The sequence below is a fragment of the Myotis myotis genome, unplaced genomic scaffold, assembly GCF_014108235.1.
Source record: "Myotis myotis isolate mMyoMyo1 unplaced genomic scaffold, mMyoMyo1.p scaffold_m19_p_8, whole genome shotgun sequence".
Taxonomy (NCBI): domain Eukaryota; kingdom Metazoa; phylum Chordata; class Mammalia; order Chiroptera; family Vespertilionidae; genus Myotis; species Myotis myotis.
In genome coordinates, this window is record NW_023416390.1 from 26,436,697 (window position 1) to 26,461,595 (window position 24,899).

General features: G+C 35.9%; 1 protein-coding gene across 13 annotated transcripts in view; it reads right to left on the minus strand.

Annotated features, from left to right (window-relative positions):
* The window catches only part of CUL3 (cullin 3), a 101,358-nt gene that overhangs the window by 74,301 nt on the left and 2,158 nt on the right, over positions 1–24,899 (minus strand). For 7 of the 13 annotated variants that reach the window (XM_036320181.1, XM_036320187.1, XM_036320176.1 and 4 more), the window contains exon 2: positions 5,515–5,712. The exons of 2 other annotated variants lie outside the window; for them this stretch is intronic. In XM_036320181.1, the coding sequence (XP_036176074.1) occupies positions 5,515–5,712 (198 nt within the window). Of the gene's footprint in view, positions 1–4,190; positions 4,342–5,514; positions 5,713–8,318; positions 8,443–24,899 lie in introns of those variants that run through there. 4 more of the 13 variants (XM_036320180.1, XM_036320185.1, XM_036320183.1 and 1 more) reach the window with 4 other exon arrangements.

A 24,899-nucleotide genomic window follows, 5' to 3' on the forward strand; every position in this document is an offset into this window, starting at 1 on the left:
TTAAGAACCTACATCAGATCACGTCACTGTCTTGCTTAAAATACTTTCATGACTTCCTCTTGTACATATAATTAAGTATGAAGCTCTTATACCCAGGCTTCAAGGCCTGCCATGATCTGACTTACGTTTCTTTTCTCCAACTCTATTCTGCCTCACTACCAATTCTTAATTTGCCATTCATAACTGGCTCCCTCCCCCATTTTCTCTAGTCCAGAAATGGGCAAATGATAGCCTGCTATTGTTTTAAAAGAAAGTTTTCTTAGACTACTGCCCTGCCACTCATTATACTAGTATATGGTCTATTGCTGTCATTGTGCTATACCAGGAGAGTCAAGGAGCCTTGACAAAGATAGCTCCGAAACTGAAAATATTTACTATCTGGTCCTTTACAGGAAAGAAAAAATTTTTCATAGGCATTCCTTTTGCCTGGAAAGCTCTTCAACCCACTTGTCTCCTGAGCACCTTTTTCATTCTTCAAGTCCCAGTTTAAACATCACCACTTCCTCCACGAGCCTTTTCTTGGCCCTATGTAGTTGCCCTCATCATTTTTCTTTAACACTCTGTATGCTGTTTTCTCCATTATATTTTATAACTAAACACTTGTTTATCTGTTCCATGAGTGCAGGGATCAGATGCATTCTATTTACCAATATATTTCCTACACCTAAGTCAGAGCCAGTCAAATAAATACCTTTGAATGTTGAATTCGGTGTTAAGTCTTACAAGAACACATTTGATTTGACAAAATGATCTATAATTCAAAAATTCTTAAAACTGAAAAGTAGCAGTACATTTTTTCTCCAATATAACCGTGCTTTTAAAGCTATTTTATTTAGAAAAGAGTTAAAGAAAATAAACCCTGTGAATTCTGAAAAGGTTTCATATTTACTAAAATAAGACAAGATTTTTCTTATGGCGAGACACAAAGGCCACATCACACCCTCAGTTTCACTTTGTGGTCTTCAGAAATTCACTGAATTCCTTTGAGTCTCAGTTTCCTCAAAGGGAATATTCTGCTAGAGTTAGAAAGAAAATACTACCAAGAAAGAGCATTTAGCTTTTCCATGCCTGCTTCAATTTTGTGAACTCATTTCCAAAGTCAATCAGATCATTTCATCTCAAAGAAGTGTTCTCCCTTCATATGCCCTCTGGTAGTCTGAACCATTCTGCTTTATCAAAAATGTTCTTCAAAATGTTCATTCTTCTCATCTTGAAATCAGGGTACCAATAAACTACAATAAACCATCCCTGATTCCATGTAAAAATTGTATTTCCATTGCATTTTTCAACATGAAAAGATAGGTTCTGGCTATCTAGGCCGTACCACTAAAACACTAAAAGGTTCAAATTCACTTCAAAAGAACCTTTAGGCAAAGGTTCGTTTTGCTTAAAAAAAAAAACACACACACAAAAAAACAAAACCACACACACACACACACACACACACACACACACACACACACACTAGGCAGTTCAGCTAACTGCTAAAAGCATAGAGAACAAAAAGCTGATGAACAGATAATGTAATAATGCTTTCAACACACAAAGGGATATATTTGGTAAGACTGAAGATAGTTACACTGACACCACAGAACCCTAAATCATTCCTTCATCTTCTAGTCAGAAGGTGCAATGATGAGACTGCTGATACTGATTTTCATGCGAACTACTCTTACACACATTTACTTGGAAGCAAGCATTTCTAAAAGTCCCATCTGGTAGAACAAGTGTAAGATTTCCTATATCAGGAGACAAACATTTTGGATTACTATATGATGACCCTGCCTGTCAGTTAACAGACTTCTTTTGGTGTCTCCATAAAGTAGTATTTACAGTTAAATCAAAAAAGATAAACGGAAAACACAAAAATGTAAGCACAGATACTAACAGAGTTTCAAAAAGTTAGTCAATTGAAATAAAGAATTAGCTATGCTGAAACTGGTACATTTCTTAGTCAGAAATTGACAGTTTAAGCTAGTCAAATGAGGGCTTGTGAAAAAAAAATATTAAAGAACATTTTCAGATGCTGGTGCTCTATCATTAATACCTGTGTAAAAGAAATAAAGAATTTAGCAAATATATTTTTAATTTCTTTAGCACAATCAACTTGAATACATGTTCTCTGGAATATATTGGGAAACTGCCTGTATTTTAAAATGACAGTTAACCTTAATATAGGATCACTTTAAACAACTGAAAAATGCTAAAGCTCCCACAGTTACCATGGAATTATGTGTTCACATGACTTCAATTTCTACCTAACCACGTGGAGAGTCCAAAAATTAATCATTTAAATACTGACCTCCCATTCTGGCCTTCTCTCCTCACTTTTTGGATAAGCCAATTCTCAATCATAGCACATTAACTACAGATGATTTTTCTGTTTCTGTGCCCAAGCTGCAAAGCACTGCTTAAAATAATATGATGATGATGATAATAATGATGATCACACATTCGATCTATTTTCTACTGAGCCTTTTCCTCACTTGACAATTCCTCCCTATATTCTCCACAAGGGCTAGACCAAGACTCTTCCCCTCATTTTCAGCTGTATGGCTTAATTATTAGATTCATAAGTTTTAGAACTAAAGAATCTCAAAGATATTACTGCCAATTCCTTCATTTTAATTATATAAACTAAGACCTAGAATTTAAAGAACTATAGTTTTACAAACATTGAGCCAATTTACTTGAAGCCCCTCATGCAGCCTCAAGGCTAGCATATTTATTACATCTTGATCCATTCACTATAAAACTCTGGCAAATGAGAACATGCCCCTCTCTCCTACCTTTACTTCCCCATTGTTCCCAACTCTCTCCACATCCAAGCACTCAGTTGCTCTAATCTTCTCTCCCTTCAAGAGCTTAAAGCAAAACTCTTCCACTCTATTCTTCCTTTTTTGTTTGATATCAAGCTCCTTATATTAGTCTTATTTTCTCATACTTATTTAACCACAGTTTGCTCTTGAAGACTCATTCCTTGGCTCTGGGATTTTTGTTCTCTGTGATTTCCAACACTTATTCCTCAAGATGTGCTACCAAATGCCAAATCTTGATCTTCAGTTTTGAGCTCCTACTCAAGCTCTAAACCTGTATCTCCCTCCAAGCATGATATTTTTACTTGAGAATTTTATTATCATCTCACAATTATCCTCAAATGTAAAATAATTTCTAAGGTGCTTGCCAACTATAAAAATTTCCAATATAATCTAAAACAAAATTTGTCATTTCCTCCACTCATTCCAAATCAGTTTTCCACTATTATTTCACAATATTTCTATTAGTGGCACCATAATTCTCCCAATAACCAAATACCATCTAGTCTTACTTTAGAATTTGACATTATCCATTCATTTCTAGCCTAATGCTTTACTCAGATTTTCACGGGTTTTCTCCTGCTTCCAGCAAACAACCTCTCAATTCTACATTATATAAATCCATTTTAATCTTCCTCAAATGTCACATTATTATCTACTTAAAAACATCCAATAAACCTCCACTGTTAAGTTCAAATCCCTTAACTTGGCATTCAAGTTTTTCTCCAGTTGGTTCCCAAACCATTTTTGCAGTACCATAATCCACTAATTCCCATAAATTATCATATACCTCAATCAAACTCTAGTTACCACCTAAGTAAACATGTCTATATGATCACGTTATACCTGCAATCTCTGGAATGCCTTCCACATAGTTCACTTATATCCCAAATTTATCATGGCTCACTTCAATTTGATCCTTCTCATGAAATCTTACAGCCCAGGGTAACTTATTTACCACTTAATTATATAATGCCTCACACTGTTATCTAATGTGTGTATCATCTCTCACATCAGAGTAAAAACAAACCTACGAAGCGTTAGTATCATGTATCTCTTTGCATCCACCATATTTTCCTAGCAGTCACTTAACAAAAAAAAAAAACCCATTGAACTGCATGAAGAACATATCACCTGCTTTATGAGATATTAGCTACTGCTCATGTAATCCCACTTAAGAGAAAGGACTTGCAGAAGGAATAATAGAAATAAAAAGTGACTATTTTGTAACCACTAGAGTAATAATGATTCATGCAAGAACCATCAATGGATGCTAAACAATCACATGAAAGTTTCTTGGGGAACAGGATATTTATACAGTCTCAAAATATATCTGAACAAATTACTTATGAATTACAAAGGGAAAAAAGGTACCTTTACAGTGGAGAAATCTGGCGGACACCAAGTGATCAAAGTTAACATCACCAATAATGGGATAAACTGACATCATGTGCCTCCTGATGTGATGCACTGAGGACACAACATCACTTATGTATTATTCCTGCCAAAAATGCATAACCTGAAACTAGTCATGAGGAAACAATCAGACAAACCAAAAACTGAGGGACAATCTACAAAACAACTGACCTATAGTCTTCAAAAATGTCAATGTGTTGAAAGACAAAGAAAGGCTGAGAAATTGTGTATGTGATCCTGGATTGGATTCTGGATCAGAAAACTTCAATAAAGGGTATCACTGCTACACAGGGCAAGGGTGAATTTATATGTGGACTACATCAGATAAAAGTATTATACTAATGTTAAACTGCCTGATTTAGAACATTGTTCTTTGGTTAACTAAGAGAATTTCCTTGTTCTTAGGATAAATATTCTCAAATATTTGAGAGTAAATAAATCTAAAATGTATTCTTTAATTGTTCAGCAATAATATCAGTAATTTGGATAATAACATGTATCAATAAATGGATTGGCAAAAATGTGGCAAAATATTAATAACAGGTGAATCTACAATGAGATCACTGTACTATTGGTACAACTTTTCCATTTTCTCAAAAATAAAATTTTAAAAATGAATACCCTAATACCACACAAAAGCTTTTGAATTTTTGTTTATCTGTGATAATTACATCTTATCTGACAATCTTAAAGCCAAACATACTTGCAGTGGAAGAGTTTGCTTTATAAAAACATATGTTCTAAAAACATATACATCCTTTTGGAACCAAAGAACCATTTGATACATTTGATAATGTTAACAGCCCAACACTATTTTTTTAAAATTTATATTTCTAAAGTAAAACTCAGTTAAAATAAAAAAAATAAGTTTCAAATGGTAAAAAGTCTTAGACAATGTAACAATGTAGTTTTCATATTTTCAACTATGCAGAGAAAGTGGAGAAAGCTAATTTTGGTTGAATATGCATTTTAAGGAAAAAATGATGCTCTATAATTAACATATTAATAAATAAGCATTTGTAAATTACTGAAAGTTTGCTTCCTTAACTATGATTACAGAGAATATTGCTCATAGAACACAAATTTCATCTTCCCTCAATTATCAAAAATCTGATTTAGCTGATTGTAAGTTTTGAGTAAGGTTTTGTAATAAAGCCATTAACTGGTTATATCCATAGGCTTCCTAGAGCCTTTAAAAACAATACTTCTAATCATAGTAAAATGTGGTATAAAGATTTCCTAGATTCAGTATAATTAGTAACAGTCCTTTAAAGTTGGATACCTTATTTATGAGATGTTCGGTAACAACTTCTCTTAGTCCAGTGTAGAGCTTTTCTCCATGTTTATGCAAAACCATTGTATATGCATTTCTATAGAGCTCCTCAAAACTAAGACCACTGTTATTCTTACGCTGGATTTCTTGAATTGCATTTTTCAGAAGGTCCCAAATGCTGTTTACATATTTTTCATCCATGGTCATCTGTAATATCCAAGAGAGAAAAAGAGACAAAAACAAAAACAAAAACCAATGGTTGAAAATTTGTCTGTATTTATCCATAAAGTAAATATTTCATTATATGGCTACGATGATAAAGCTGTATGACTTATAAGGATGTTAACAATCTGTTTTAATAGAAATAAAATAAATTTACAGTTTTTAGAGTTGATAAAAACCATTTTTAAAAAATCCTTTAAGGCCTCCCTCCCTTATCTGCAGCAGAACCCCTCCATTTAAAATCACAATCTCTGTTATTAATACTTGCTTTAGCAGAAAGTGTGAAACATCTTTCCCCTAAGTTTATTTAGTAAAACACAAGCTCAGAGATTTCCTCTCCTGTAGATTTACAGAGCTCTTTGACAAATTAAAGATGGAGGAAAGACCTGCATTTAAAAATAAAACAAACAGAAAACAAAAATAAAGCCCACATTTTCTGTTTAACCTAGCATACTCTAATTTTCCTTTCCCAGATTAGATTTCATGGTCCATCATTTGTAACTACCTTTTATGTAACAGTTGTTTTAAGTCACTTGTCCCTCTCTACCTCCCTCCAAAAACACACCATTATAAGACTCAACTGCCTGCCTACACTGCACCCATGTAGTTGAAAGTAAATGAAGAATAAAACATATGCTCATATTCAATTCATCTGTTTAAATTCATGACCACTAATCACAAATGGGCCCTTAGTTTAACCCCACAATCCTACTTTTCTCTAATCTACTGACCCAAATATCCTAGATGACTTTACTATCTTTTTGGATAATGACTTGCTTCCTGTTTTGAGAAAACAGGAACCTGAAAAGAAACTACAAATTCACCATATCCACTAATCTAGTTGACTGTATACCAATATAATTTGTTAGTTCTTGTGCTACTAGCAAATTAGTGCCCAGTTCTTATACTCAAATTATAGCACCGGGACAAAAAACACAGGCAAATTCTAGGAACCTGTTATAAATGGAGAATTTCAGAACCCCAAACCAGACCTAGAGAACCATAACTTGCATTTTAACCCCAGGTGATTCACACACAGAATGAAGTTTAACAAGTACTGCTCTAGTTCCATAACAACTCATCTATTCAAGGACCCCCTTTAGCAATCCTCCTTACTAGCATTATCAAATTTTTTCTCTTCTTTGCTACATAATTTCCATCTGCATTCAAAATTATCAGTTTCCCATCCTAAGAACAAATAAATCCTCACAACCCCACATATTTCTCCAGCACCACCTAATTTCTTTCTTTTCCATTTACAGCAAAATCACAAGGCAGGGAAGGAGAACAACTCTATATTGATTGTATCCAAGTCCTATTTTCCCCACTATATCTTGAAGCCCCTCTAGTACGGATTCCCATTTTCTACCATTTCACTGAAATTACTCTTGAAGAGGTCACCAAGGGACTTCCAGATTGCTAAATTTAATAGTCAAAGCCTCAGTTCTTATCTTACTTGACCTATCTAGCAGCAATTCAAAGAGCTGATCATTCCTACTTGAAACAGATTTCTCACTTGCCTTCCAAGCTATACCATCTTTCTACTCTACTGGTTTGTATTTGTCAGTCTGCTTACCAGTTCTTCATCACAACTGCCAACCCTAAGGCTCAAGTTCTAAGCCTTTTTGTCTATCCACGCTGTTTTTAAAAGGTGAAGTTGATTTCATCTATTCTCATGGCTTAAGTTAACCTCAAAATTTATATATCCTGTTTGGCCCTCTCCCCTAATATCGGTCATATTTTCAGATTCCTACTCAATGTTTCTACTTGAATGCCTACTAGCAAGTCTAAAACAGAAACCTTAATCTTTCCCCCTAAATCTGCTTCTCATGCAGTCTTCTCCAAATGAGCAAATGTCCAATCCATCCTTACAACTGCCAAAAAGTTTGTAATCCTCATTACACCCTTACCTCACTTTTAATCCAACTGGAAATTCTATTGTCTCTACCTTCAAAATATACCCAGAATCTAAGCCCTCCTAACCACTTCCATTGCTACTAGCCTCGTCCAAACCATCATCTCTCAGTTTATTGCAACAGTCTCCTAACTGGTCTCGGTTTCTGCTCTTGGCCTATAATCACAGAGCAACCAGACTGACCTTCTGAAAATATAAAATCAAATCATGTAACTCATCTCATTTTGCTTGGAGTTGGAAGTTCCAACTCTATGCTATAAAGCCTTATTCGAATCTGATAATCTCTCTTACACAAGCTAGTCCTCCCTTCTTGCTCGCTCTGCTCCAGGCACACCAGCTTCCTTGCTATTCCCTGTATACGTCAAACAAGTTCACTTCAAGGTATCTGTATCTGCTACTCTCTCTGAAATGTTCTTCCCCTAAATATTTTCATGGCTCATTCATGTATCAACCTCAAAACTGCTCAAGTGTCACCTTAAAACGAAGCTTTAACAGCCCACTGTTTTAAAATAGCAGCAGCCTCCTACTAGTGATCCTCAAGTTCTAACCCCACATTCCTTCCTGATTTTTCTTGGCCTCCCTCCTCCCAGCCAATGTCAGCTCTATGAAGGCAGGAATTTTTTTCACTGCTGAATCTCTCAGCCACTAAAATCAGACCTGGCATTTAAGCTCTTACTAGTATACTTGTTGACTTAATGATTTCCTGCTAATCTTTGGGTAAGGAGCCCTTTTTGTGCCACATGAACTTTACAAGTTCTGTATTCACAATCTGGGAAATCCTGTAACAATTTCTTATCAGCTTCACCATACTTCTGACCTGAAACAAACAGAAATTACTGAGCTAAAATTTCCTCCAAAGAGGGCAGGAAAAAAACAACAACACACCAACTATATGAACTATACGCTTACTGTATTTATTTTGGTGATGGTTTCACAGGTGAATACTTACCTCCAAACTCATCAAGTTGCATACATTAAATACGTACAGTTTTTTTGTTGTCAATCATACCTCAATAAAGTGGTTTAAAATAAATCCTCTCCAAGCCTCTACTAATGGGTATGAATCTCAAAGAGAAAGGAGTAGGTAGGCAAAACAGTTCTTTCAGTCATTCTACAAATAAAATACCTGCTCAACTATCAATGAATAGGATTCTTAAGATGATGATTCAAACTGAGTCTTATTATTCTAAACTCTTCTGGAGAGCTTAAAAAGGAACCCTTTGGGAGAACAATGCCTTTCCTTTATTTAAATATGCAAATCCCACCCTGACAGGTTTGGTTCAGTGGATAGAGTGTCGGCCTGTGGACTCAAGGGTCCCAGGTTCGATTCCAGTTAAGGGCATGTACCTTGGTTGCCGGCACATACCCAGTGGGGAGTGTGCAGGAGGCAGCTGATTGATGTTTCTCTCTCATTGATGTTTCTAACTCTCTATCCCTCTCCCTTCCTCTCTGAAAAAAAAATCATTAAATATATATATTTTTAAAAAGTATTTAAATATTCAAATCCCAGGTCTATTGACTTTTCTGAAATGGCTTTAATTGAATTTACCCCTACATCTAAACTACTATTTTTTTGGTTAGATATCCTGATACATAGGGTGCCATCCATATCATATAAAATATAGTATATGTGCTGCCGAAGCGAGCACATAGCATATAAAATATAAATAAGATGTAGCTATTTAAACTTTTCACAAATAAAAGATAATAACTTTAATAGTCCGTGTAGTAGTCCCCCTTATCCACAATTTTGCCTTCTGTGGTTTCAGTTACCCACGGTCAACCATGGTCTGAAAATACTAAATGAAAAATTTCAGAAATAAGTAATTCATGATTTTAAAATTACAACCCATCTGAATAGTATGATGAAATCTGGCACCATCCTGCTGTGTGCAGCCAGGACAGGAATCATCCTTTTGTCCACTTGGCAGCTATCTTGGTTATTAGATCAACCATCGCTGCTTCACTGTGCTTGTGGTTCAAGTAACCATTATTTTATTTAATAGTGGCCCCAAAGCATAAGAGTAGTGATGGTGGCAATTGGGTATGTCAAAGAGAAGCAAAAAGTGCTTCCTGTAAGTGAAAAGCTTAAAGTTCTCAACTTAATACAAAAAAGAAAATCACATGCTGGGAGGTTGTGAAGATAGACAACAAGAATGACTCTTCTATCAATGACATTGTGAGGAAGGAAAAAGAAATCTGTGCTAGTTTAGCTATCATACTTCAAACACTTCAAACCACAGCAGTTACAGCCACAATGCATAAGTGCTTAGTGAAGACAAACAGGCATTACACCTGTGGGTAGAAGACATGAACCTTGGCTTCCTCCATCACTGGAACAAGCAAGCCTCCTGTTCGCTTCAGCTGCCTGGCTGCCAGCCGCCATCTTGGCTGGCAGTTAATTTGCATGTCTCGCTGATTAGCCAATGGGAAGGGTAGCGAAGTTACGGTTAATTACCATGTTTCTCTATTATCAGATAGGATATATGTGTTTTCCGATGGTCTTAGGCAATCCCTGTGAAAGGGTCATTCGACCCCCAAAGGGATCGCGACCCACAGGTTGAGAACCGCTGATCTAGATCACTGCAAGAGTCTTCTAACCATCATGAATGCTAATGTCCTCTTGGACTCTATCTTCCTCAAAATCACCATCAAAATAGACATATGAGCATCATGCCCTGTTCAAAATCCAGCTCTCATTAATGACAGGCCTGTGGGGGTGTATTTTAAAAGGGAACATAACAACTCTTTAAGATCTAGTGTAAGCAACCTCAACCAGCAAAAATGAAGTCAAAGTCTATGCCTACTTTAACCCTTTTCAGTCCAACCACAAGGCTGACGCGACAAACCAGGCGCTTAGAAGCAGGTCCAACGTCGAGCAATTAAGAACATTAAAAAGTTCAACATTCAATCCCGTCAATTAATTTGGACCAGACTGTTTGAATTCCAAAAATAACATTGGACCGCAAAGCGTTAACTTCATTTTTCACTCACCACTACCTATTTTACATTTATTCCCTACCAAAGTTAAACCAATAGTAAATCCGGACCACTGTCACTCCTCTCCATTCACTTTCCCATGTCTTCTTCTGCCTCTTCTTTATCTGATTCTTCACATAGCCCCTGAATACAACTCAGGTGTCATATTCTCCAGGGATCCTTCTCTGACTTCAAGCAAAGCACATGACTCCTTCTCAGCTGTTTCATAATATTTGGGTTATATCTATTATTACATTTTCATAATGCTTCACAATATGTTGTATATCTTTTTTTTTTTTTTACTAGACTGAGATAGTTAAGGGATTGTATGTTTTTCTTCAATGCAACTTAGAAGGCTATAAACAAGTGTTTGGTGAATGAGTATAATTTTACCTTATGTTACACCAATGCAATTTTTAAAACATGAACATTTGAATTACTAAGCACAACATGGAAGAATATTTTAATGTCCTTATCTACAGCAATGAAAGTAATGTTTAAACAATCTAATGTCTTTTTCAAATAGAAATTAAGTACAATAACGTGCAGCAACAACTCAAATTTCAAATATTAATATTTTTGGATTTTTCATTCACCTAACTAAATACTTCACATGGCTACTTAATCATGAGTTTTATTAATAAGTGTTAACTGGGAGAAAACTACTGAATGGAAAAGGCCATTAAGGAGAAGATCCATAAGCTATAATCTTTCCTAAAATTAAACAAGTCCAAAAACAATATACTAAAGAAAACTAGCTTCAAGTGCAAATTCCTACATATACATGCTTTGGTCTTGGAGTCAAGTGAACATGTCAACAATAGTAGCAAAATAATTACGCTAATAATGAACTTTTAATTTCTCCTTCACCCATCCTTAATACAGCAAGCAACATTAGCTGTCACAAAATTTAAAGGCTCTAGTTTTATGTATATTAAAAAAAAGTTTTAACATCCTTATCTTAAATATTTATGTGAGTATGATTTTAATTTCATTTGATGAAACTGATTTACTTAGGTTGCAATAACTGCAAATATACTCAAGAGGGACTTGGTAACAATACTTCAGCAAAACAAATGATAAAATAAAATGCACCCACATATACACAAATATTTAATATTTGCTAATTGTTAAGTGTATACAATATCTATCCCCAAGCAGCTCAAGTACGAAGTGATCAGCCAGCAAAGTAAATTCATTTGGCAGGAAAAAAAAGCAAAAACTCTTTTTTAAAGGGAAGTTATAATTACGTATTCTTAAATTCTTAAGGTTTAGTAAAACTTTTAAAAATCAAATCAAGACTTTAACTTTTAAAAGTGACCTTTTCCCCTTTACCTTTCCCCAATTCAAAATTGAAATTCCCTCATTAGAAAGTACCAATAACACGCTAACAGTCTTTATTTTCTTTCACAAACATCTGACTTTTCATCTACATTACTTCAAATGATACAAAAACATTAACTTTCTAAAGGTCTGAATTTGAAAGGATGTAAGTCTATTATATACTTACACATCTTGACAGTCAGGTAACTACTAAGAGTTGGAGAGAACTATAATGAGACAATTAGAACTAAAATGAAGAGAACTATATTCTTCACATTCACTATATACAAAGGACAAGAAGTCTTTAGTCCCCTATGAATAATTGTCTACAAGAAATTTAGAAAAGGGTGGGTGGGGGAAAGGGTGAAAATTTGAAATTCCAAGCAATTCAGAATGACACAGCTAGAAAAAATAAAGAAGGAAAATGCTTGATCTTAATTTTAAGCTTCAGCCTCAAAAAAGTTGCTTTGGTAAAAATATCTGAGGAATGGCAATGTTCTAGTCAGACACAACTAAGCCATCAATTAAGAAAGGAAGCTCCCTCTCAGATTTTAAGCATCTCAGAGTACTATAAAAAGTCTCTCCTCCTTTATTTTATTGTATCCTTTATAATACATAGCACAATGCCTAGATAACAGTCAAAAACGATTTAAATGCAGTCTAGTTATTGTTAATGATGATTAATCATATTTGATGACAAAGAACTACGTAATGATTTATGACATCTGCAACAACCCTATTTATCCATCAGTTAATCTTTAAGCAAACTCAACCAGCAAAAATATAGCCAAAGACCCAAGCTTTGAGGAAAAAGCCCAGTGGAAAACATTCAGACTTTGGACAAGTTATTTAACTTTCCAAACTGCATTTTCATCTGCTTGGGGAGGGGGAAGTGGGGAAGACACTGTATTGTGTGGCAATTAAATAAGTTTGTGAAAGCATTTGGCACACAACACTTGCTCGATAAATATGTTTCTTTACTACACAGAAGAGACACATAGAGTCTTAATGACTTAAAACCTGAAGTTAATACAACTGATGTTTGATTAACTGGTTTCTCTTTGATTCCAGTGGAGACCTGAAGGGAGTGGAACTGGGCTGCCAAAAGTAATAATTGTTGTCAAGGAAAAAGAGAAAAATATTGTCAATTGGTAAAGCACCATAGCCTGGTACAATTCTATGAAATCATAAACTAAGTCTCATCTACACTCAGTTGGCCTCCAATATCATTAAATTATAGAACAGTAATGTGATGAGAAAGCTAAATCACCAACAGAAAGTTCAATTACAATCTACATTTCAGATCTCACATGAGTTAGCTGTTCAAAAATCAATTTGAAAATTTTGGATATTCTTTTCCAAAGACACAAATCAAGTTTCCAGATTAACCTATTAAAATCCGTTTAAATCACACCTGATTTAAGAGTTCAAATGTCTCTCTGTGAATGACTTGCATTTATGAAAAAATGTATGTGTAACATTTAAGTCTCATGATGATCACAATAAGTAAGATGCACTCCTACGTATTTTCAATGAGACAAGCAGTATGTCACTATCCTATATTGGTGTTAGAATTGTTACTTGGCACCCTGAAATACATTTTACCCAGAGAATAAGCCATATTCACCTTGATTAAAACTCTTCAAACATTTTAATTAGAGATCCTCTCTATTAAGATAAAAGTTACTACATCTGTAAGATCAACACTTTAAAATGATAAAAACATTTGCTGCATTTTCCCATATACTATTAAATATCAAACACTACTAAGGATCCTGTGTATAAAATTGCTCTTTAAACATTGATCTGGAAAACAGAATAATAGAAAAGCAGGACTCATATTTGGGATGAAATTTGAAAGAAGCAGTAACATTACAGGGAAAAATACTTTATATCTAAACGCATGTCTGAGTTCCATATTTCTATCTGTAATCTAAAATTATTGATTTTAATCGGAAGTGACAATACTGGCTTCTCTTTAGCTTTAATCACTGTTTTTTGTTTGTTTTTTTTTTTAATTTATTGTTTGATTTTAGAGAGAGGAAGGGAGACAGAAAGAGAAACATTGATTTGTTGTTACCCTTATTTATGAATTCAATGGTTGTTTCTTGTATGTGCTCTGACTGGAAATTGAAACCCCAACCTTGGCTTATTGTAAAGACACTGTAACCAACTGAGGGGCCCTGATAGGGCCACTAAGTTGCTTTTTTTTTTTTTGTGGGTAAATTAGTTTTTCTAAAACTATGATAATGTGTAAAAGCTCTATAAAATGTAAGACAATAACAAATTAGTATACACTGGAATCAGCTACATACAACCCATAGGAAGAGATAAAAACCTGTGAAATAGTATAAAGTGCCACAGTTAGTTTTGTCTTTTAATTGAATGAACCTAAACTTGTAACCAAATGTGGTATCACAGCAAAAAGCCTATCATATAAAATTATTACTAAAATCTGCTATCAAATCTGCTCAAAATTTCTCTAAAACTACCAACTCACACAGAAAGATGTAGAACATAGCTAACTTTCCCACTGCTTCATATTAAGATTTAACCATCATCACTGAAATACACCATTCTTATTCCTTTAGGAAATTCTAAGGCTGCAAAGGTAGATGACTTTTGCAACATCACAGCAAATGTTTTAGGTCATGGACCATACCAGCATCAGTGCATAGATTTATCTTCTCTATATATAAAAAGCCAGAGACCATAATGCCATAATGACCCTAATGACCAGTCGCTATGACGCTCACTGTGGCCAGCGAACTGGCTGATCAGAGGGTGGGACCAGCCAGCTAACCTCCCGTGGCCCCTCCCCCCGGCTAACCCACCCCTGATCAGACTCTCCCACCCCAATTAAGGGCAGGGCCACTGGCCAAACCCCACCCCCCCCCCCCGCCCCCAGCCCATCCCACCACAATCGGCCCACAGCCCCTCCCCTGGCTGCCCCCGCCAGTGATTGCACCCTGCACCCAAATAGGGGGCGGGGCTGGCCAGCCAACCTCCTTGCAGCCCCTGCCTGGTCCCTCCACAGATCGGCCCCCCAACCCTAATCGGGGGTGGGGCCAGCCAGCCAATCGCCTGCGGCTCCTCCCCCAGCTGGCCTGGCCAACCTCCTGTCGTTTCCTCCTCCCAACAGGCCTGGCCAGACCCCACCTGTGCACGAATTCGTGCACTGGGCCTCTAGTGTGTGTGTGTATACACACACACACACACACACACACACAATGCCTTTGCTAAAATTTTTAGAGTTGGAATGAGCCTAAACCCCAAGTTAAAAATCTCTTCATTTTATAATTGAGGGAACTGTGGCTAAGAGGCTTATCCAAGATCACACAGCTAGTTAGAACAGGGGTCCTCAAATTACGGCCCGTGGGCCACATGCAAATACAAATATTGTATTTGTTCCCATTTTGTTTTTTTACTTCAAAATAAGATATGTGCAGTGTGAATAGGAATTTGTTCATAGTTTTTTTTTAAACTATAGTCCGGCCCTCCAACAGTCTGAGGGACAGTGAACTGGCCCCCCGTTTAAAAAGTTTGAGGACCCCTGAGTTGGAACAATGAAGAAATCCAAGTGTTCTGGGCTAAGTGTAAGTTTCCCTTACACCATGTCAACTCAAATCACCTGGGTGCTCAATATTAAGAAATTAGTGGCCTGGTGCACAAAATTCATGGGGGGGCGGGGGGGTGTCCCTCAGCCTGGCCTGTACACTCTGCAATTTGGGACCCCTCGGGGGATGTCCGACTGCCGGTTTAGGCCTGATCCCATGGTTAGGCCTGATCCCATGGTTAGGCCCAATTGGGCCTAAACCAGACATCCCTCTCACAATCCAGGAATGCTGGCCCCTAACTGCTTACCTGCCTGCCTGCCTGATTGCCCCTAACCACTCTGCCTGCCAGCCTTCTCGCCCCCAATTGCCCCCCCTTGCCAGCTTGTTCACCCCCAACTGCCCCCACTGCTGGCATGCTCCCCCTCAACTGGCCACCCCCACCGGCCTGCTCACCCCCAACTGCCCCTCCTGCTGGCCTGATCACCCCCAACTGCCCTCCCCTCCTGTCCTGATCGCCCCTAACCGCCTCTGCCTTGGCCCCACCACCATGGCTTTGTCCAGAAGAACGTTCGGAAGGTCTCCCAGTCTAATTACCCTTTTATTAGTATAGATCATTTTATAATTGAATATGCTAATCCTATATAATAAACCCTAATAATATGCAAATTGACTGAATGGCGGAACAACCGGTTGCTATGAATAGCACTGACCACCAGGGGGCAGACACTAATGCAGGAGTTGCCCCCTGATGGTCAGTGTGTTTCCACAGGGGGAGCACCGCTCAGCCAGAAGCCGGGTTCACGGCTGGAGAGTGCAGCAGCGGTGGCGGGAGCCTCTCCTGCCTCTGTTGCAGGAAGCCGGTAAAGAGCAAGGGGTCCCGGAATGTGAGAGCCCCAGACTGCAAGAGGGATGTCTGCCGGCCAGCTTAGGCCCGATTCCTGGGGTGATAGGGCCTAAGCTGGCAGGCAGACATCCCCCAAGTGGTCCCAGACTGTGAGAGGGCACAGGCCGGGCTGAGGGGCCCCTCCACTCCAGTGGACGAATCTCGTGCACTAGGCCTCTAGTGTTAAATACTTATTTTTGTTTGGTCTAGAAAAATAAAAGCTCTCAATTAGAAATCAGGTTTCTAAGTCATGGTTCTTTCATAAGTTAACATTCTCTCTGGTCCTCTGTTTCCTCATCTAATAAATGAGATTAGAACAGATTTTCTCTAAAGTGCCTTATAACTTTTAAAAACTAAAATATGAATACAAATAGCAGCAAATAAGTCACTTTATTTGACTAGTGATTAGAGGTCATCCAAAAATATACCTCTTTCTGTCTCATTTGCATATACTATAAGGAAAAGTGAAATATTTTAAAATAGCTGATCTGTGTGCTTCAAAATTCATTTTACTGCTCAATCAACTTCTTAGTATATTCTCAAAGACAAAAATTAAAGATTATATTAAAATATTTACACATTAATAATTTTTAAATATCACTTTTTTTCTGAACATATACTTACCAAGATAAATTCCTATTAACTGAAAAGAGTAAGTTAAGAAATGTGTGCTATCAGCCAAAAAGAAAAGTGTTAACTGATAAATATGACAACTAATGTGTATTTCTGATAGGTTATGACCTTGACTAAAGTCAATACACACTAGGATCCATTTAAGCAATTTATGTACTCAAATTTTACTAAACATATACTTTTATTGATTCCGTTTTTATAACATTTACTCTTATGAGTAATGCATTTACCTTGAATCTAGTGAGGCCTAGGCTTGCAAAAACAAAAACAAAACAAACAAACAAACAAAAACTTCCAATGGCCGGAACTTAACTTTGATTTATTTTCATAATGAACAGTGAATTGTATAAGCTGCAGGACACCCCAAATCTGCCCCTGGGTAGTAATTTAAATGAAAACCTTAGAATTATTTTTCTAATGCATTCCCATTAAGAAATTTTTTTTTCTTTCAGAATCTAGAATATTCTTAACAATATTATTAGGCAGTATGGTGTAGTGGAAAGAACATGAATTTTTGAGTCAGACATGCCTGGGATCCGAATCACAGCTCTGCCCTTTCATAGATGTAAATGTATTACACTGTGTCTCTGAGCCTCAGATAAATTTAAAACAGGAGTAATAACATCTAAAGATTGTTGTGAGGATTTGAGGTAATTATAGTTCAAAGTACTTAAAACAGCCTAATACAAGGTAGACATTCAACAAATTATAGTTACTAATCTTATAAAGAAACTTCTCATACTATTAATAAGTTGGAAAGGAAAAAGAATTTTTCATGATTACTTTCAAGAGGACAGGGCAAATAGAAGAGGCTAAGGACTCAGTGATGGCGAACCTATGGCACGCGTGTCAGCGGTGACACACGAACTCATTTTTTGGGTTGATTTTTCTTTGTTAAATGGCATTTAAATATAAAAAATAAATATAAAAAATATAAATCTTTGTTTTACTATGGTTGCAAATATCAAAAAATGTCTATATGTGACACGGCACCAGAGTTAAGTTAGGGTTTTTCAAAATGCTGACACGCCGAGCTCAAAAGGTTCGCCATCACTGGGCTAGGTGTTGCTCAGTTAAGGGCCGCTTTAGGTAAGAATGACTTACAATCAGTATGGTAAAGTATTCCTCTTAGCAAGGATGGCTTGCTTTTCGAGAAGTACTGTATCTCTAAAGGATATGTATTGTATTTTCTTAAAGTAGGTAAAGATATCCCTTTTAAGTCTTTATTCTTTTGCTTAGCAATACAACTGTATTTAAAGAGCAAATTTGGGAACATTCCTTTCTCAATGATTCCACGTACTAAATGAATGGAAGTCAAATTAATAAATTTTACTCAATTACATTTTCAACTTTAAAACTAACTTAAGAAAAAGAAGTAATGCTTTCTAATAGTAAAAGCTCTGGATTAGGGGATTAGAGGCTCTGTTCTTAATTTCCTATTAACTTTGTCAATTTAGGCAAGTAGGACTCTCCTCAATTTTAAAAAGTCTGGATTAATGACTGATTATTTTAAAGCAATAAACAATTTATACTTATGGCAACATAGAAAATGCTCTAAATTACCAGAGAGGGAGATTTTTGAAGATGCTTCACTCTCCCAGGATCCTAGAGACCACATAAGAGTTTGAAATTAACTGTCCCACATGAAACACATTACTTTTAGTTGAAAATTCTGACTTTATGATTAGAAAAATTATTTTAAATGTCTTAGTGATGCCACCATTAGAAAGCACTTCCTGGCATTATTTCTTCTAATCCTCACAATTAATCTGTGAGAAAGATTGCTACAGCACCCATCTTAAAGATGAGAAAACAAATTGGCATTGCTGGGATACCACTGTGCTGCACTAACAAAGAAAATTGTGTTCCAATAAATGACACACAGAGTATTTGAAGGCTCTTGGCTATGAAGAAGATAGTATGATAGTCACCAGGAATGGGAAAGTAAGAAAAGAAACATCTTCCTTCTCTGAGACCTGAGAGGAGTTGAGAATGAGTCAAGATACAGGATAAAGAATATAACTGAAAGGGAAGAAAGTTTAAAGAACTTAACACAAGTTAACATTAGTTTTCACAGTGAAGCAGTAAATTTTTTGAAGAAGAGAGTTAAGAGAATTTTAAAAAAATATATTTCTATTGATTTCAGAGAAGAAGGGAGAGGGGGAGAGAGAGAGAAACATCAATGATGACAGAGAATCATTGTTCGGCTGCCCCCCTGCACACCCACTACTGGGGATTGACCCTGCAACCTGGGCATATGGCCTGACTGGGAATCGAACCTATGGGTCTTGCAATTTTCCCCAGGAGTGCAAAATAGCCTAAAAACTATAAGCAGTAAAAGCAGACAGGTGGAATGATCCAAGATGCTTTTTGCTGATATTCCTGGCCTTGCTCTAAGGAGTAGCAGGACAGAAAGGGCAACTAGTAACAGGTATCACCACAGCTTGGGACAACAAAAGGAATCTTCCTGAGGTCCAAGAGGACATTAATGTGAGAAGGAAGCAAGCATGTAGAATAATTGAATAATAATCATAGCAATCTTTTTTTTTTTTATAATGCTTACTATGTGCCAGGCACTACTATAAGAGCTTTACATGAACTCACTCTATTCTTACAACAACCTTGCAAGGTAGGTACTATTGTTTTGCCTTTTAACAAAAGAGGAAACTGGCAGAGGTGTGGTGATTTGCTCAAGTTCTACATTTAATAAATGGAGGAGCTAGGATAGTATGCAACATTGGAGTTTAAGATTTCTAAAGTAGAATGACAAGCAATAAGACAGGGTGCAGATCACAAATACAGAAAAGGCCAGGTCTGTTTGATTATTATTTTATACCTAGTGCCTGACTCCTAGTGGGAACACACAATAAATGTATTTTATAAATGAATGACTATGCCCACATGCACTGGATCAAGTTAAGATTTAAACTAGAGCATGTCTTTTCAAGAAGGTATTAAAGTCTTCAATGACTGGGTGAGCACAGGTAAGAAGTCAGGACATGGTCATAAGAAGCACTCAAAAGAATAGTTAACAAGGGCCTGAGCCACAAAAGAGGATGATGGAAATGGCAATAAATGGCACCCGGACCCAGTGATTCAAGGATTATAAAAAAACAGACACCTCAATTCAAGAAGGTAAACCCGTAACCTCAGGGCAAAGCCAGATCTCAGAGGAAAAAGCTAAGAATCCTAAGAACGGGCTGAGGATATGGAGGAGTGAAGTAGCGGATCAGAATGTACAGGTGGACAGATTGGGAGGAAGGAGTCAAGGTGGAGGGAGCTAGTAAACAGAAAAAACTGGACCAGAGAAAGTCTTCTTATGACACTTAATCCAAGGTTACTGTCAATGCATCATACTACCTTTACTTGCAAGTCATTATCATTTCAGGAGATTAGGCTGACTACCTGTTTGAGGAAAGTGCCATAGATCATTAATGACCTACTTATATCTTAAGACTTCACTTACAGTTGCAGAGTTCAAACATTTCAGAGTACTACTTCCATTGACTTACCAAATTAACCAATTACTATAGTTTGGCTTAAATGACTAGTTTCTCATTTAATCAATCATTCAATAACCACCTACAGTGTTTCAAACACTATGCTAAGTGCTCTGTGGCTCCAAAGGGTGTCTGGTATAAGCTTTGGGCAGGGATCACAACCTGGTTCATAACTGAAACCAAAAAAGTGTGGAGAAAGGGAAGAAAATGGGAAGGAAATAAGAAAAAGTGTATTTTTAGATGAAAAGTTAATGTACATATTAGGATATACATACTAAATGAATGTTTACTCCTTCAATAAAGTTACATACTTACTCCAACTCCAATAATTATGTGAGACTCATTATTGGAACTTCTCTTTTGAATCTATCCCTCAAGGGCCTGTAGCATTCATTCTTTTGAAGTCCCAGTGGTGCCAAACCTATATCCTTTGAGACTAATTTTCTTAGTGTCATTCATAAATCGACTCTGTAGGTTTTTCAAAATGTAAGCTCTAAAAACTGTACCAAAAAAATGACAGCATCACTAAAATAAGTGTATAGTATCCCCATATAACCACTTGCAAAAATATTATCAATTTTAGTATTTACATTGTGGCCTAATCATGGCTACATGTTGATATAGCAATAGGTGCTGTTCTTATGCTTTATTTTCTTTACTCACAACAACCCTGTAAGGTAGGTACTACTAGTATTTGCATGTTACAGAAGGCTAGAAGTGGTTAAATAACTTGTTAAAAATAACGCAGCTAGGAAGAAGTGAAGCTGACATTCAAACCCTGGCAGTCCAGAGCCCTCACTCATATGCTCAGTCTCTTTACTTTTTAGACATATTCCTAATACATATGTTGACTATTCTAATGTAAAACTAAGTGAAAATTCCCTACAAACTATCCACAGTTTTATTCTTACAAGTAGTTGATGAAATGCAAATTAAAGTACTATTTTTTTTTTTTTTACCTATGACATTAAAGATATATGTTGACTAAGACACTAATACAGAGAAGTTAAAATGACACAACCTTGAGAGGTATAATTAATTCTTAAGAGCCTCACTTTAGAGTCAAACCGGCTGGGTTAGAATCCCAGTTCTGACACTTACAAGTATAGGGACTTTAAGCAAATTACTTAACCTCTCAAGCCCTCATAAATATAACAAATGAGAATAGTAGTATTCTATATAGAGTTGTGCATTTTAAATGAGCTTATATATGCAAAGCACAGAGAACAGTGCATGGCACATGGTAACATTCACAAAGTGTTAGCCATTATAACTACCTTTCTGTCAATTTGGTAATAGATATCAATGATGGTTAGCCCAGTACTTCAATAATTATAAATGAGCTCAAATATTTTTGTGCTGTCACAGCTGCATTATTTATAATAGAGAAAATGTGGGTTCACTAGAATTAATCAAAATACTTGGCAAAGGAAATGATTAAGCAAATGAAGGTACTATAGAGTATTACACAGCCATCAAAAATTATGTGTCCAATATATTTAACATGAAACTACATGTACAGTAAGATACTATATTTTTTAAAGGCAATATATAAAATGATATTGTACCTCACTTTTACTGTGTGCTCACATGTGTATGCCAGATTAAAAGAAAACACATCAAAATATTACTGTCCTGTTTATTTCTAAGTGGTAGGGTTACAGGTAATTTTTATATCCTTATTTATAAACAGATATTAAGTTTTCTATTATGAATATACATCACTTTTATAATTAGAAAAGCTACTGAAAAGAATTCTTTTCTTTGACAGATGTTTGAACAGTTTTCACAATATACTGATAGACACTAACTGTAACTCATATTTCATCCCAGTGACTTGTTCTTACTAATAACACCTTTACTTTTCTGTTGACTTTACAATGGATAAACAAGAATTATTCTCGAAGTTGCAATATTTAAAACTATAAATTGTCCCGAAACCTTTATAAAAATCTAACAAAATTGTAAATATCAAGATGATCTTGAATGAAAATTACCTCTAAGGTCTCCCAATTTATAATACAAAGGAAAGGCATACTATTTTTTTCTAGTCCTAATTATATAGTCTTCCTAAATTAGAGAAATGCTGTTTTTCAATTTAATGAATAAATGATGTGCAAACAAATAAAGCTTTCTCTATTTTGTTTGAATGAATCAACCTTGTGACTTATGTGTTATTTAAAAGACCAAATTCTCACATTATATTCTATACTACCAAAAATAGTTTCAAATTTAATATTGATACTAATGATTTTCCAGGTTCCTCTGAACTGCCATCTAGGAAGATAATGCAAAATAAACACGTTATAGGTACCTATTTTATGCTTTTATTTTTCAGCTTCTAACAGCTACAACACAGGGGGCTGTCCTAAAAAACTAAAAAGGAAGAATCAGTCTAAGTATAAGCAACACTTTAATAAATATCCTACACCTTACTCCAGGATTTCTCTATAAGAAAATACTAAAGAATGAAAAACAAACTTACAATTAATTCCCTACCCTGTGTAATTTGCAAGACTATTATTCAGCTTTCCTGTATGTATGTCCTGGTAGCTATAAGCAACTATTACTTTCCCTAAGGAAGAGAAACCTATTATCAAGATCAAAGCTGTTTCCCCAAATCTGGCAAATATATAGCTGGAAAAACAAAAACATTAACAGTACCCATTAGTCGTTAAGTTCTTGTGACCTTAAATACATAAAAAATAATTTTAAAACTTAATCTCTTACTAATGTCAGTCACTTTATGGGTTCCATCTAATGGTAACCTCCACATCATTCCCTGTCCGCCACACAGGTAGAGCTCTGGTAATCTCATCTAGAATTATGGAGTGGACGTCACAATCAGCGATTCTTTATCATGATTAGCATGCTTTATAAACTAGTAACTGAACCCATTTCCAGATCATATCTAAAGGCAATCACTTTCAAAATGTGTCTTAACTCTGAAGGCTAAGCCAATTAAGGCAAATCAGAAGAGAGGCTAGCACTTCCATTCAAATATATCCCCTTCAATCCAATCAATCTTTCCGAGCTCATGTGGACAAAACCCTGGACAGTACAGATGGTGAGGAATGGCTTTTCAGAGATAAGGACAAAAGGTTCATCTGACAGTAACTAATCCTACATAGTGGAACAAAAGCTCAGGGTTGGGACACATGGCAACATCAAGGGAAGAAGAGTAGAAACTCCTTGGGGCAGCATTCTCTGGTCCAAATCCACTCCGTTTTCAGGAGTTTGGCAACTTATAGCCTCCTTCCTTAAAATAGTTTTGTGGCCCTTGCTGTTACTTTGGATACCCAAAAAACAGAAAGATGTTAAATGATGTATGTACTTTGTACACTGCAGGAAAGCTTAAAAACTGGAACGAACTTTTCCTCCATCAACAATGTATAAAGACAGAAAGTTGCTTATTGTTTTCCACCTTAAAAAGAACCAATTTCTCTTGAAATCTTATGAAAAGGTCTACTTAAAATGTAAATTGTGCCTAAAACTGGTATGGTGTAACTTCTATTCAATGATGAAAATACACTTAAAATATGCATTCACAACACTAATAATACCTGATTCTACTGATGGGATTGTGTCTGGAATAGGCTTACATGACTATAAAATATAAGTTCATTTATCACTCTATTCTGCAATACAAACAAAACAATCCCCAAACATTTTTATATGTTTTGCACATCAATTTTATAAAATGGAATCTGAAATGAACACTTCAGACATTTGGCTAAACTATAATTTCCCTTAAATTATAGTAACTATATATCCAAATGGTAAAATACAGTATTTGTATGTACATATGTACACACATAAACATTATTTTTTCTTTATGGAACACTATGTATTTTCTACTTCTGACTACCAATTTATGCAGACTACAGTTAAGCAAAAGATCACTAACCTGAAATAAAAGAAAAATTTTGAAGGTCTATAAATACTCATTTACCAATGTGAAATACCATACCACTGAGGCATCTCTCTCTCCTTATTGAAGGATCAAGGACCTATGACTTAAAAATTTATATATCAAAAAACTATAATTGCTTTTTTCACTGGCAACTACGTATGATATTACTAGTTATAAAATAATAAAATATACTTTTAAAAATTAGCAGATATTAACTACTGAATATCAAACACTAGTCACAAACTTCATTAAAGGATTTTAGAAAAACTTAGAGGGCAACAAGTCGAGACAGAAAGGGTCCAAATTAGCTCATAACCATATGCTACTTAAAATTATTCCCTAAAACAGTGCCTGGCACATGGTACTCAGTACTTGTTGAATGAACGAAGGAATGGGAGAACAGGTAGGAACAAGCTAAGATACTGAGTTGAAAATACATAGATAAAGGTAGAAGCAGCTAATCAGAACA